Here is a 13,339-nt window from a genome sequence, read left to right as displayed (position 1 = left end):
GTATGTAGTTTCCCTGAAGCCTTCTGAGTGTATGACTAATTCACACATAAACAATCCCAGTTTCACAGCTATTATCTTCCCAAATCTAGAGAGTAACTTGTTGATCCATAAAATTGTCACATATTTATTTATAAGGCTACTATAACCATCTGTCCTTTGGTCACCAGGAGCAATCTAATATTTCAAATCACATAGACCTTTTTTCTTGTATTTTGGATCACATTCAAAGTGTGGAGAAAAAAATTTCTCCTCCTGCCCAATTTTACAATGGGACCAAGTCTGAGCTGAATAACGCAGAAGCCTATTGGAGATAACTTCTTCCAAGAAGTAAGCGTCTTTTCCAAAATTAAAAGCAGAGACATTGCCAGCAAAGGTCTGTCTAGTCAAAGCTGGTTTTTCCAGTAGTCATATATGGATGTGAGAGTTGGACTATAAAGAAAGCCGAGCGCCAAAAAATTGGTGCTTTTGAACTGTGGTGTTGGAGAAGACTTTTGAGAGGCCCTTGGACTGCAAGGAGATCCAACCAGTCCATCCTAAAGGAAATCAGTCCTGAATATTCACTGGAAGGACTGATGCAAAAGCTGAAACTCCAACAGTTCAACCAGATGTTGAACCATTTGGCCACCTGATGTGAAGAACTGACTCATTTGAAAAGACCCTGATGCTGGGAAAGATTGAAGGTGGGAGGAGAAGGGGTCAGCAGAGGACAAGATGGTTGGATGGCCGCAGAAGACTGATTCAATGGACATGAGTTTGAGTAAACTCCAGAAGTTGGTGACGAACAGGGAGGCCTGGTGTGCTGCAGTCCATGGGGTTACAAAGAGTAGGACACGACTGAGCGACTGATCTGAACTGAACTGTTGGAGATGGGCTCCAGGTTACAAACACAAAGGGAGCAAGTGCAGTCCATTCATGATTTAGACTACAGGGGGCGTTCATTCTGAAGGAATGGAGAATGGCTGGCTGGCACATCCCAAGAAACACAGCCCAATGAAGCCTGTTGTTGTTTAGTTGCTAAGTCATGTCTGATGCTTGCAACCCTATGGATGGTAGCCTACCAGGCTCCTCTGTCCATGGGATTCTCCCAGCAAGAATACTGAAGTCGGTTGCCATTTCCTTATCCAGGAGATCTTTCCGACCCAGGGATTGAACCCTTATCTCCTGCATTGGCAGGCATGTTCTTTATCACTCAGTCACCAGGGAAGCCCCCAGGGTTCTAACCTTCTACTAATTTACAGACCTTTCTGAGCTATAATTCAGGAACCCAGAGAAGCTGCTAGTGTAGACACTGAACCCACCAGATCCGCTTCAAGCTGATGCAGGTTACTGGAAGCATTCCTCCACCTCCCCATCTCCCCAAAGAGAGAATAAAGTCTGTTAAAAGTGAACCTCCAAGCGTGAGTGACATATTAACTCCAAAATGTACCTTGATTCAAAGCCAGGGCAGGGGCATAAATAACAATTCCAGTATACAGAATCTAGAGGAAAAAAGAAAACAAATAAATAGTATGAATTACAAAATGAAATATTGATATTTTTCTATAAATTTACTTATAAATTAAAAACCATAGTTTTAATATACTTTAACAAAATTTTCTTGTAACTTGAAAATGTTATTTAAGTGAAGTTGACTCTCCTTTTCTATTTGGGGTATGGTCATATGTTACAAAAACCTTTTATGACCAATTTTATGTAAAAATGTGGACTTTTCATGCAGTGCTTAGTGCAGATAGTCAGTAATCCATCAATTCAAGTTTGAAACCAACTTTCCTAGATCTGGAACAATTTGGAAGAAAGAAAGGGTACAGATTTAAAAGGGTGATGCTTGTTCATATGCTTTCAAAATTTGTCAATCACTGAAGATGTGGTAAAGCAGTGAAAATTTTGGAAACTTGTTTGCAAAAGTTGGCATGACCACTAATTAAACAAAAGTGTAAATTTGCCCTAAAATTTCCTGAGGGCCAACAAAAATTCTACTCTACCTTTTTAATATTATTATTTTTCATTCATATACTTAACAAATATCTATTAATCTGGGGTACAACAGTAAGATAAATATTCTCAAAATATCATTTTCATTGCATCTGATCTTTCAAATACATAGAGGCTAATTCTATGATTATACTATAAAACATACTATGAAAAAAACATATCATTCAGTGTTTGAATGTTTTATTATATTGCATGAATAGATCTATAGAAGTAAGTCCTTCGAACAGTGGATTCTGAAGCTCCCCTCCTTTTGCAGGAATGCACTAGCTTTCCACAGTCATTATATCGTCCAAGTTAAAGATTTGAAAATGTGACCCAGCCATCTTCTTAACATTTGTCCCCACTCTTACATTTCTGTTGGCACTTCTAATGATGATCCAAAGAGGGATTGAACTCCATGGTGGAATGCAAGCTACCAGCCTCAGCTCTGGGTCAGAATCTCTACCAGATCCCAGAGGGCTCTTTTCTTTCATACTGCAAGTGTTAAGGGCAAATATAATTTAAGCTACATAGCTAGCAAAGATATAAAATGAAGCTAAGTTAAATAATTTACAAAGGCACTCTGTCTTGCTGTAGCAAAGCATTCTGTCTTGGGTAGCTTTTGACTGGAGAAATGGAATTATAAATAGGGAAGAGATTGAAAACTCCCTCCTCGACCTCCGTTATCAAACTCATTCATGAAAGACTTAGCTGCCAAGAGGGAGATAGGTCTAAATTATGTGACAATGATCGTGACAAGATGATGGGTGGGAAGCAATCTCTGTCACTGATGACTTGGCAAATCTTTGATTTCCATTTGTGCCAATCAGTAAATCTATACTTGCATATTTTTGAAGTATTGGATTGTGGGGGGTTTTGTTGGGTTTTTTGTGACCCCGTGGGCTGTAGCCCACCAGGCTCCTCTGTCCATGGGATTTCCTAGGCAAGAATACTGGAGTGTGGTGCCATTTCCTTCTCCAGGGAATCTTCCCAACTCAGGGACTGAACCTGAGTCTCCTGCTTGGCAGGCAGACTCTACCGCTGAGCAACCTGGGAAGCCTGTTGGATTGTGCACTTAGCTTTAAAAACTCCTCCTGAGTGCATGATATTGTTGCTTTATACTCAGTGAGTATATCAATTAGGTTTTACAGTTCAATTTCTGAAAGAGTGCATTGATTCATTTTTTTTAAGTATGCTTTCAAGGAAAATTATTATCAAATTTTTTCTTCCTATGTCAGCTAATATTTTCTATTAAATCTATTACTTAACACACTGCAAAAATACTACGAAATATACAATGTGTTTTCCCTTTATTATAATTCCTACTATCAGCTAGTACAGTTCTTTCAAATATCTTTGTCATCTAAGCCATGCCCTTACTGCCACTTTGGTAGGGACAGAGGGAGACATAAGAGGAAAAAGCATATTTTCCTAACCATAACTGTTGCTTGTTCAACATAATATTCAGTGTCCACTTAACTCACTGTTTTCTCAGGAAATAATGCATTTGCTGAGACAAGGTTTAATGATCTTAAGGATTAATGCTATGTAGTGACAGGCCTTTTTACTTTTGTGTTTCCTCCTACATTCAACCTCTTTTCTTTCACGTATTTATCAAAGAAGCTTGACCCAGGTGCCTTGTTTAAAAACACTGTAGATGGAAAGAAGATAAAATAAATGAACTGATGGCTACTTACTGTTTGAACAATGAAGAGGATTGTTCCACAGAGACGAACACATTTGTTAAATCGAAGTTCTAAATACTGTTTCCAAAAAAAAAGAAGAATGGTTAATATGTAAAACTTCTGGACACTTTTTAAAAACCAGCAGCTTGAGAAGTAAAGGGGCTAAAACTTTAAAGAAACTTCATAACTAATTTTTATCCTGCATTTCTATTTCACTATTAATAGTTTAATTTAAATTATTCAAATGTTATTTAAATTAATATTTTATTTTAAAAATTATTTATTTTTTAATTGAAGGATAATTGCTTTACAGAATTTTGTTGTTTTCTGTCAAATTTCAACATGAATCAGCCATAGGTGTACATATGTCACCTGTATACAGCCATATGAATCATATGTACACCTATGAATCAGCTATAGGTGTACATATGCTACCTATGTACATGTGTACAGCCATAGATGTACAAATTATTTAACTTAGTATTTTAAGTTACAAATAGCAAAACTGACCCTTATTTTAGAGTACAGTTCAAAATTTTTTTTGTTTGCTTGTTTGTCTGTTTTTGGCCACACTGTGTAGCATGTGGGATCTTAGTTCCCCGATCAGGGATGCAACCTGTGTCCCCTACATTGGGAGTGCGGAGTCTTAACCACTGGACTGCTAGGTTAAGCCCCAGTTCAATGGTTTTAACACAGAACAGTTTCATCACCCCCAGAAAAGTCCTTCATGTTGCTCCTTTGTCGTCAAATCCTCTTTCCATCCCTAAACCTTGGCAATCACTGATCCATTCTCCAACCCTACAAGTTTTGCCTTTTGCAGAATGTCATACAAATGCAATTATTTTCTGCATTTTTAGAATGAACAAAGTGTGGTCCTCCCCTTTCTCTTGGCATCTACCCAATACATTTCCCTTGATACACTTAGGGAATCAACCCTTTCCCACTTTAGGCAACTGTGGCAGAACTGTCAGTCAGGGTGCCTTGCCTGGGCTAAAAGGCAGTCACATGACCTACACTCAGCCCGTCAGTTTCTCTTCTCAATAGGTGAATCCTAGAGGCAAGATATAAAGACAGAAACTGACTGAACCAGAAAGCAGACTGATCCTGACAGCGTGGCCTGAAGAGGCTGCCCTGGCTTCTGTTCCTTTTCATAGTCTGTTTGCTCAGCTTTTCCTCCTATTCTGTGAGCTATGCCCATATCCTTACAATAAAAAGTTTTAACTTAAATCAGCCTAAGTCCATTTTTCTATTCAAAGCCAACCTTGACATCTGCAATAGACTATAATAGAGAGGCATACCTCGTTTTATAGCACTTCTTTTTATTGTTGTTCACAGACACTGCATTCTTTACAAATGAAAAATTTCTGGCACCCTTCCAAGAAGCAAGTCTATTGGCATCATTTTTCCAACAGCCTTTGCTCGCTTCACGTCTCTGTTTCACACTTTGGTAATTCTCCCAATATTTCAAGCTTTTTCATTATTGTTATGTTTGTTACAGTGATCTTTGATGTTGCTATTGCAAAACGCTTACGACTCACTGAAGGCTCAGATGATGGTTAGCATTTTTTAGCAATAATGTATTTTTTAATTATGGTATATACATTCTTTTTTAGACAAAGAGCTATTGTACACTTAATAGACTAAGGCATAGTGTAAACACAACTTTTATATGCACTGAGAAAGGAAAAATCATGCAACTTGCTTTACTGCAATATTCACATTATTGTGGTGGTCTGGAACCAAACCAGCCACATCTCTGAGGTAGGTCAGTAGTGTGCCTATCTCCTATTTATATATAATCATGTGCCACAGAGTTAGAATCCTAGGACTTTACAGCTGGAAGGAAGCTGGGGTATGTGGTTTAGTCACTAAGTCATGTCCGACTCTTGTGACCCCATGGACTTAGCCCACCAGGCTCCTCTGTCCATGGGATTCTCCAGGCAAGAATACTGGAGTGGGTTGCCATTTCCTCTCCAGGTGATCTTCCCAACCTGGGGATCGAACCCAGGTCTCCTACACTGCACGCAGATTCTTTACGCACTGAGCTATGAGGGAGGAAGCTGGGGTCCACGACATTCTTTAACTTGAATAGTGTTACTACAATATACAGAGAATTTTAAGGCTAACAGTCTTTTCACATACAGAAGAAAAAAGAAGGAAAGAAAAACTGATATTTGGTAAATATTAGAGGAAAAGACACCAGATATTTTTGCTTCATAATTACAGATAACATTTATAATGTATTTGCTGCATGTCTTTTCCTCCCAGGTAAGTCCATGAGGTGGTTACTATACAAAGTGAATATTAGAAACCAGGACACTGGGGTACAGAGAGAAAACCAAGATTGTAACCTAATAATTGTTAGAGACAACTCAAATTTGGGACCATTTGATGTCAAACTTTGTGTACATAACCATTATGTTGTCCAAAATAGCAAGTAAACTGCCTGTGTGTTTAAGATTCATCCAGAGTGAGTGAGTGGCACTGACACACAGTAGGACCTCCTAAAATAACTGATAAGTAAAAAACACACAATGCTGTTCAGTGAGTACACTGGGGCAAGAGTTCCAGCCTTTGTTCCAGCCTCACTCCTCTTGAAAATGTGGATCATAGTAATAATTCTTTCCTCTCTTACTCTGCAGGATTTTGGAGACCATCAAATGATGCAAATGGATATCTTAAATCTAAGACATTAAGAAGCTGGTAACCAAAGCCATAGGCCTTGAGAATTTGAATCTTAGTAAATTACATGTGTTAAAATTATCTAACTATATTTTGAAAGACTTTTTAGAAAACCCAAGAGGTGTTTTGAAGCATGGAAACAGGGCACTGCTATTTCTTGTAAGTTGTTTTAGTAAAACTCTATTAAAAATAAATGTACATGAATTGAGAGAGAAATCTTTGCCTTTTCTAAGTATGTATATCCAAATTGGTGGAGATTAAAAAAAAAAAACTGAGGAGGAAAATGTGATGGAGGTAAGAATGTAGCAGGTTTAACAAAATACTTGTATATATTTTTCCTCACACAAGACTAACTCAAGACAGATCCAAGAATTCCAGTGTCATGACCATGTCAGTGACATTCCATGTCGAGTGAAAAAAGTGCACAACGTAGAAGCTGAGAATTATGCTTTATTCTGAAGCCTCACTGAGGACTATAGCCCAGGATGGCAGCCTCTCAGATAGCTCTGAGGAACTGTTCCAAAGAGATAAGGGAGGAGCCAGGATATAGAGGAGTATTTACTAGGGGCAAGGGAAGAATATGGAGTTGAACATCAAAAGATTACTGCTAATCACAAAAAAACAGATATCTCAAGTTAATGATTTTAGTCCTTTTCTGTGTATGGAAAGATGCAAGAGTCTGAGCTGACTGAAATCCTTCCTTTCATAGACATCTTAGCTACTTAGGGCCAGTATCCTACTTGTCTCCACTCTCCCAGGGTGCGCCATGGATGGCAGCGGCAGTGGCTGATGGCTTCGTGGCCACACTGTTCATTGTTTACTGCAATGGCAGAAACGTTCTTTGTCCACCTCAGCTACTGGGCTGCTAAAGAGATACTTAAAGACCAAGTCACTGATCTGTAGGCTCAGAGAGTAGCTCTAGGATTTCTTGACAAAGCTATAGAGTAACAGTAGGCATCTGTGTAACCAAGCAGGACCCTATGGGGCCTTCCCAGGACAGATTCTTGCCCCCATGTCCTCACCCTGCCTCTTGTTTATAGAAAAGCTGTAGACTCCCAGGCCTCCCTGAGTTACAAAAGTCTGGCCCAACAATTAATGATTGAAAAGATGTTGAATACATAGTGACAAAACTAGCAGTTGGGCCAGAAGAACTGGTAACAATTTAAACAGTAAATCAGCCATATAGCAGTCACAGAATCTTTAGTTCCTTCCGGAAGTACCAAGATAACAGCATCTGGTGCGCATTTTCCCAGTTGCTTTACAGATGCTAAAACCTGCACCAAATGGAAGAAGCTAATTAACTGATGCCCCCAGAACCACTGGAGCCTGAGGATTGATTATGTTTACCCCTGTAACACTGCCTGGGTACCTCACTATAAACCTATCAGAGAATTGTGCCCAAAGTTATCACATAGTTGGTGACTCCCCTTCCTCACCTTGCCTTTAAAAATGCTTCCCTAAAACGCATTGGGGAGTCTGAGTTTTTGATAATCAGCTGCCCCAGACTAATAATAAAACCTTCAGTTTCTTTCACCACAACCCAGAGTCAGTAAATCGGCGTTCCTGTGTATGGGCAAGTGGACCCAAGTTTGGTTTGATATCACCTATTGTCAGCCATGATCTCTCACGCTTCTTGGTACTTTGAATAATTTAGGGACACTAAGATTCCTATTGAATTTTGTTTTTAAAAAAGAGAGAGAGAGAGTAAGGGCAATGTAGTTTAAACACTTAGATTTTGTTGAATCCAGAAAGATCCTGAAGAAATGGGGAATTCAGTTGGGTTCCTGCACGATATTTTTTTTCTGTGGGTCTGGAAGTTGTTAAACACCTCTCAGGACTATACTTTGAAAGCAGTAATAGACATCACAAATGCTTCCGAATAGCCTAGTCTGTGTGTGTGTGTGTGTGTGTGTGTGTGTGTGTGTGTGTGTGTTAGTCGCTCAGTTGTGCCCAACTCTTTGCAATCCCATGGACTGTAGCCCACCAGGCAACTCTGTCCATGGAATTCTTCAGGCAAGAATACTGCAGTTGGCTCCCATTTGCTTCTCCAGGGCATCTTCCTGACCCATGGATGGAACCCGGGTCTCCTGCATTTCAGGCTGATTCTTTTCCATCTAAGCCATCAGGGAAGCCCCATTGTACTGTCTCATAGCTAACAAATGGAAACTAGGGAGAAATTTCATATTTGTATAAGAATGCCAGGTCAATGCTGGACCTCTTATTCTGTATAGTTGACTCCAGCTCTTATCATAAAACAAAGAAAATACACCATATGAAAGAGTTTTCCATGACCAACTGCCAGAGACATAGCATAAAACCTAACTTCTCTGTCCCCAAAGGCCTGGCATCCACTAGTCAAGGACACCCGCTGTGTGCCCACAAGCCCTTGTGTCCTACATCACGTGCCTTAGCCCTTCTTCCACTCGGGGTTATAACACTCACAGGAGCCTTCCGAGGCAGCCAGCAGTGCACCACTGCAGAGCCTCTCAGCATGTATCCACTTTGTTTCAGGCTCTCTTGTGTAACTTAGTTTACTCCAGTTCTCTTAGTTTACAAAATGGGGCTCTCACAGTATAAGGATTATTTTGAGTATTGAGACAGAAAATGTATGTAAAACAGGCAGCCCAGTACCCAGCCTGTACTGAGCATTTGGCAAATGTTAGCTTTTTGCCATTTTTAGCTGGAGCCTTGCTAACTTAGCCTCCACCACTGTGGATGTGTGGGAAACGTGTTTCTGGTTGAGTTAATGTTGCTGCCCTGGAGAGGTACGGGTCAGTGACTACGAGAGGAGCAGTCATCTATGGTGACTGAAATCCTCATGCCAGGTTCTTCAAACCCCTTCTGGGTTTTGGAGTTGTTAAACTACGGATCAGAGCTCACAGACTCAAAGTGCCTGCAGATCTCATCAGGTAAAATACATAAGTTAATCGACCAGGCATTCATATATTAACCAGCTTGAAATAGTCCTCATATCCAATAAGAAATATGTTCTCTGACATCCCCCTCCAAACAAGAACTCCCTTCACACCTTTCTATCTTCTCTTTTGCATGTTTGATAAAGACTTAAATGCAGATAGATTTTTCTATCATAAGAAAGTAACCATGCAGATGTAGCGAAGAGGCCTCAATACAGAAATTAATTGCAAATTAGAGCAGTGGCTAAAAACTGAAGTTCCTGTCACCACAGGGAATATGAGCCCTGAGTCACTAGTCTTTTAAGTTTCAAAAGAAGCCAGAATCTGGAATTTTACTTGACTTCTCATCATCATCATTAAATGCTAAATTAACTTTTCCCTTGTGGCTCAGCTGGTGAAGAATCTGCCTGCAATGTGGGAGACCTGGGTTCAATCCCTGGGTTGGGAAGATCCCGTGGAGGAGGGAAAGGCTACCCACTCCAGTATTCTGGCCTGGAGAATTCCATGGGCTGTATTGTCCATGGGGCAGCAAAGAGTTGGACATGACTGAGCAACGTTCACTTCACTTCACTTTTTTCAAGGCATTGTAAGGATCAGCAACAACCAAAAAGACTCAAGGCTGAGTTTGGCCTGGGGCAATTAGTTTGTCACTTTTGAGCAAAACAAACTGTATCCTGCTCACTTCTGGGGTGATGACTAAACACTCTCAAATACAATGACCAGAGTGCAAAGAAGGCAACGCTACCCCAGGGGCACCTCGCCCTGAATGACGTCACTGGAGCCCAGGCAGCTTGTCACCAACACTTGCTGTGCCATTAGGGCCCCTCCCCAGTGCCAGGCGAAGCAGCCTCACCGAGTGGTTGGGTCAGGGCAAACATTCCATAAACTCAAGGACAAGGTGGCTGCTGAGAGGCTCGGCATCCTCTGGAATCGAACACTACTGCAGCTTTGTCCACGGAGCACAGGGAACTAGGCCCAACCCCTGCCCTGAACTTTTATTCTCGCTGGACACCCCCTTTCAACAGCTCTTTAAACTAAATCAAATGTTCACACTACCTTACAAAGCCTTTTCTGGCAGACAACTTGAAAGAATCTATAATCAGTGGACCTGTGCAATTGGAAAGCCGGTTTCCTGAATAATCTCTCCACAGAGGGAGAAGGCAGAGCTGATGAGGAACTTTGTGGCCAAATTCTCCTAGTGATCCCAATGGAACCACCTCTACCATCATCACCCCAATATTTAGGGTCAACATTTATGCAGCCCTTACCCTGTGCCAACACTATTCTAAACACTATCCTTGCATCATCTCCTCTAATCCTCCCAACAACCAGATGAGGTAGGTGGTGTAATTATTTCCATTTTGAGATTAAGAAAGAGGCACAATTGGTTAAGTGTCAGTACAGGTTCTCCAGCTAGTAAGTGGAGAATCCCGTCTCAAATGCAGGTGCTGGGACAAGAGAATTAGAATCTTAACCATTTGGGTGCCTGCTCCTGAGTGGAAGGCAGGAGAGAGTACACACATTTTCCTGCTATCCTGGAAAAGTAAATGGAGTCTGAGGACCTGGAATGAGGGAATTCATTTCAAGGAGGAGGAGCTGAGACTTGAAAAACGGACCCTCCCCCAGGATAAGTTTAAAAATCTTTTCCCTTGACTTGGAATCAAAGATGTTAAAGCAGAAATCACCTTAGTGAAGACTAGTCGAAATAACTCGGTTTACTTCAGAAGCCTCTCTTTTCCTTCAAGCTCATGAAAGTTAAGTCCCAAGATTTTTTCCCTCTCCTTTACAGAACACCTCTCCCGGAAAGGGGAGGACAGCAGAAGTGATGGGTATGAACAGGGAGAGATTTCGACGTGGTGGTGAGTCTGCCCCCAGGAAAATTCCTCCAGGAGCCTGAAAAGTCCTCCTCTCCCCCCGTCACCTCTCTCCGTGACCCCCTCACCCTTTACCTCGTAGGTGCTGGTAATGCCCAGTTTGTAGAACACGGGGAGGAAGACCTCCGCGCTGAGGACCACCACGAGGAAGTAGGTGATGGCAAAGATGCTGAATATGGCCCCAAAACGATAGACCTCGGACGGGGTACCCAGGACGGTGACCGCCGACATGAAGCTTGCGGTGAGGGACAACGCCACGGGCACGGCGGTCATCCTGCGGCCGCCCATCAAGAAGTCCTTGGAAGTCTGCTGGCCGCCCCCCGCGAAGGCGTAGTAGATGCCGATGACGGCCGAGATGAGCAGCATCCCAGCGAACACTACGTAGTCCCACACCACGAAGGTGCCGATGTCCCGCGGTGCGCCCATGGCCGCGCGGTCGCCGGGGTCCGACGCGCAAACTGGCGGCCCCGCGGCACGCAGCCCGAGCTGGAGCTTCCCTTGCGTGCCGAGCACTCACTTATTCCCCAGTCGCACGCGGCGGGTGTAGCGCCCTGCGGGGATGAGAGGCGTCTGGCAGGTGTCTGTCCCTCCGCTCCCCAGCGCCCAGCGCAGCCTCTGCGCCCACCGCAGCCAGCAGAGCCCTCCGAAACGAGATTTCGGAGACACCCCACCCACGCGGCGCTGAGCTCTCACTGGGCTCCAGACCAAGGTGGCTCGCCTAGCACCGCGGACACCGGGGCAGGTGAGAACTGGAGTTTCCAGCCGCCTCTGGCGAATCTTCAAGGAACGCTCAGCGAAAATTTTATCAAGTGGCAACCGAGGGGACGCACTATTTAAATGAGCAGGTGACCTATCGGGGAGTGTGGGTCGAAGGGTAATTGTCACGCCTTTAAGCTTTCCGGTTCAACAGACCGGGTCCTTACGGGAAGGTACAGCTGGAGTTTTTAGACTGATTTATTTGATAAATTGATGGGTGATTTCTGTGACAGTGTGCAGTGAGCTGAGGTCCCAGTTCTTAGACAGGTAAGCAGTTATAAAGGAGAGGAACAAATCTGTGCTATTGGTTGCCTGTGTTTTTATTCAATGAACAATTTTCATCCCTAGCAGTTTCTCCTAAGAATGGTAGTCGCTATAATATATGTGTGGGTGTGTGTGCATGTGTATGCTCAGTTGCTCAGTGGTGTCTGACTCTTTGCAGCTCCATGGACTATAGCGGGACAGACTCTTCTGTCCATGGAATTTTCCAGGCAAGAAGACTGGAGTGGGTTGCCAATTCCTACTCCGGGGGATCTTCTTGAACCAGGAATTGAACTCATGTTTCTTGTGTCTCCTGCACTGGCAGGTGGATTAATAATACCTACAATTTAATGAGTCTTACCATGTGACATGTAACATGCTTGGCACTTTGTACATTAACTACTGCAACTCTTACTATTACCCTTGATATAGAAATCATCACTTATCAAATAAGGAAACTGGCTAAAACACTTGCCCAAGAAAATGGTGGAGATTAAGATTTTTAATTCAGGTCTGATACAGAATTTGTTCTCTTAATCTCAATGCTATACCTTGTAGAGTTCAAATATAGACACTTGTTAAATGTAGGCACAATTATATACACTTAAATGAAGACACTTGAAAGCATGTGGAAGACAAGATCATTTCCAGTATTAGCACTCAGTATTTTAAGTGGCTTGTCGAGAAATATTACTAACAACATGAGTCATGCTTGTAAAGCAATGTGATTCCTAAATTCTTCTTTTAAAATAGGCCCTCTAGCCAAATATGCTCTGGCATAGGTCTATTTCAAGCCATCCTTGTTTATTTTCTTAAATGCTTATAATTTACCTGTTGACTCTTGGCAGACAATCCACAGAATGCCTTTAGACCAGCCTGGCATGGGAATAAAGCTATGTCAGACTTTTTTTTTTTTTGTAAACTGGCATTATTTGCATAAGGCTACTCTGGTGGCTCAGTGGTAAAGAATCTGCCTGCCAATGCAGTAGACTCAGGTTCAATCCCTGGGTCAGGAAGATCCCCTGGAGAAGAAAGTGGCAACCCACTCCAGTATTCTTGCCTTAGAAATCCCACAGGCAGAGGAGCCTGGAAGGCTACAGTCCTTGGGGTTGCAAAGCAATCAGATGTGACTGAGTGACTAAATAACAACATTTATTTGCATAACACTCTTCAAAGGAAATAAAGAAGGAAATAG

General features: G+C 42.2%; 1 protein-coding gene across 1 annotated transcript in view; it reads right to left on the bottom strand.

Annotated features, from left to right (window-relative positions):
• SLC5A8 (solute carrier family 5 member 8) overlaps window positions 1-11,702 on the bottom strand; it is a 66,085-nt gene extending 54,383 nt beyond the window's left edge. Inside the window, exons 1-3 of the mRNA XM_055575816.1 lie at window positions 11,203-11,702; window positions 3,669-3,734; window positions 1,427-1,478 (exon numbers count right to left, since the gene is read on the bottom strand). Coding sequence (XP_055431791.1) covers window positions 1,427-1,478; window positions 3,669-3,734; window positions 11,203-11,553 — 469 coding nt within the window. The 5' untranslated portion in view covers window positions 11,554-11,702. The remainder of the gene's footprint in view (window positions 1-1,426; window positions 1,479-3,668; window positions 3,735-11,202) is intronic.
• Between the last annotated feature and the right edge of the window lie 1,637 nt (window positions 11,703-13,339).

Source organism: Bubalus kerabau, chromosome 1, assembly GCF_029407905.1.
Source record: "Bubalus kerabau isolate K-KA32 ecotype Philippines breed swamp buffalo chromosome 1, PCC_UOA_SB_1v2, whole genome shotgun sequence".
NCBI classification, from domain to species: domain Eukaryota; kingdom Metazoa; phylum Chordata; class Mammalia; order Artiodactyla; family Bovidae; genus Bubalus; species Bubalus kerabau.
Note: the sequence above shows the minus strand (reverse complement) of the source record. Positions and strands in the feature narration are given on the sequence as shown.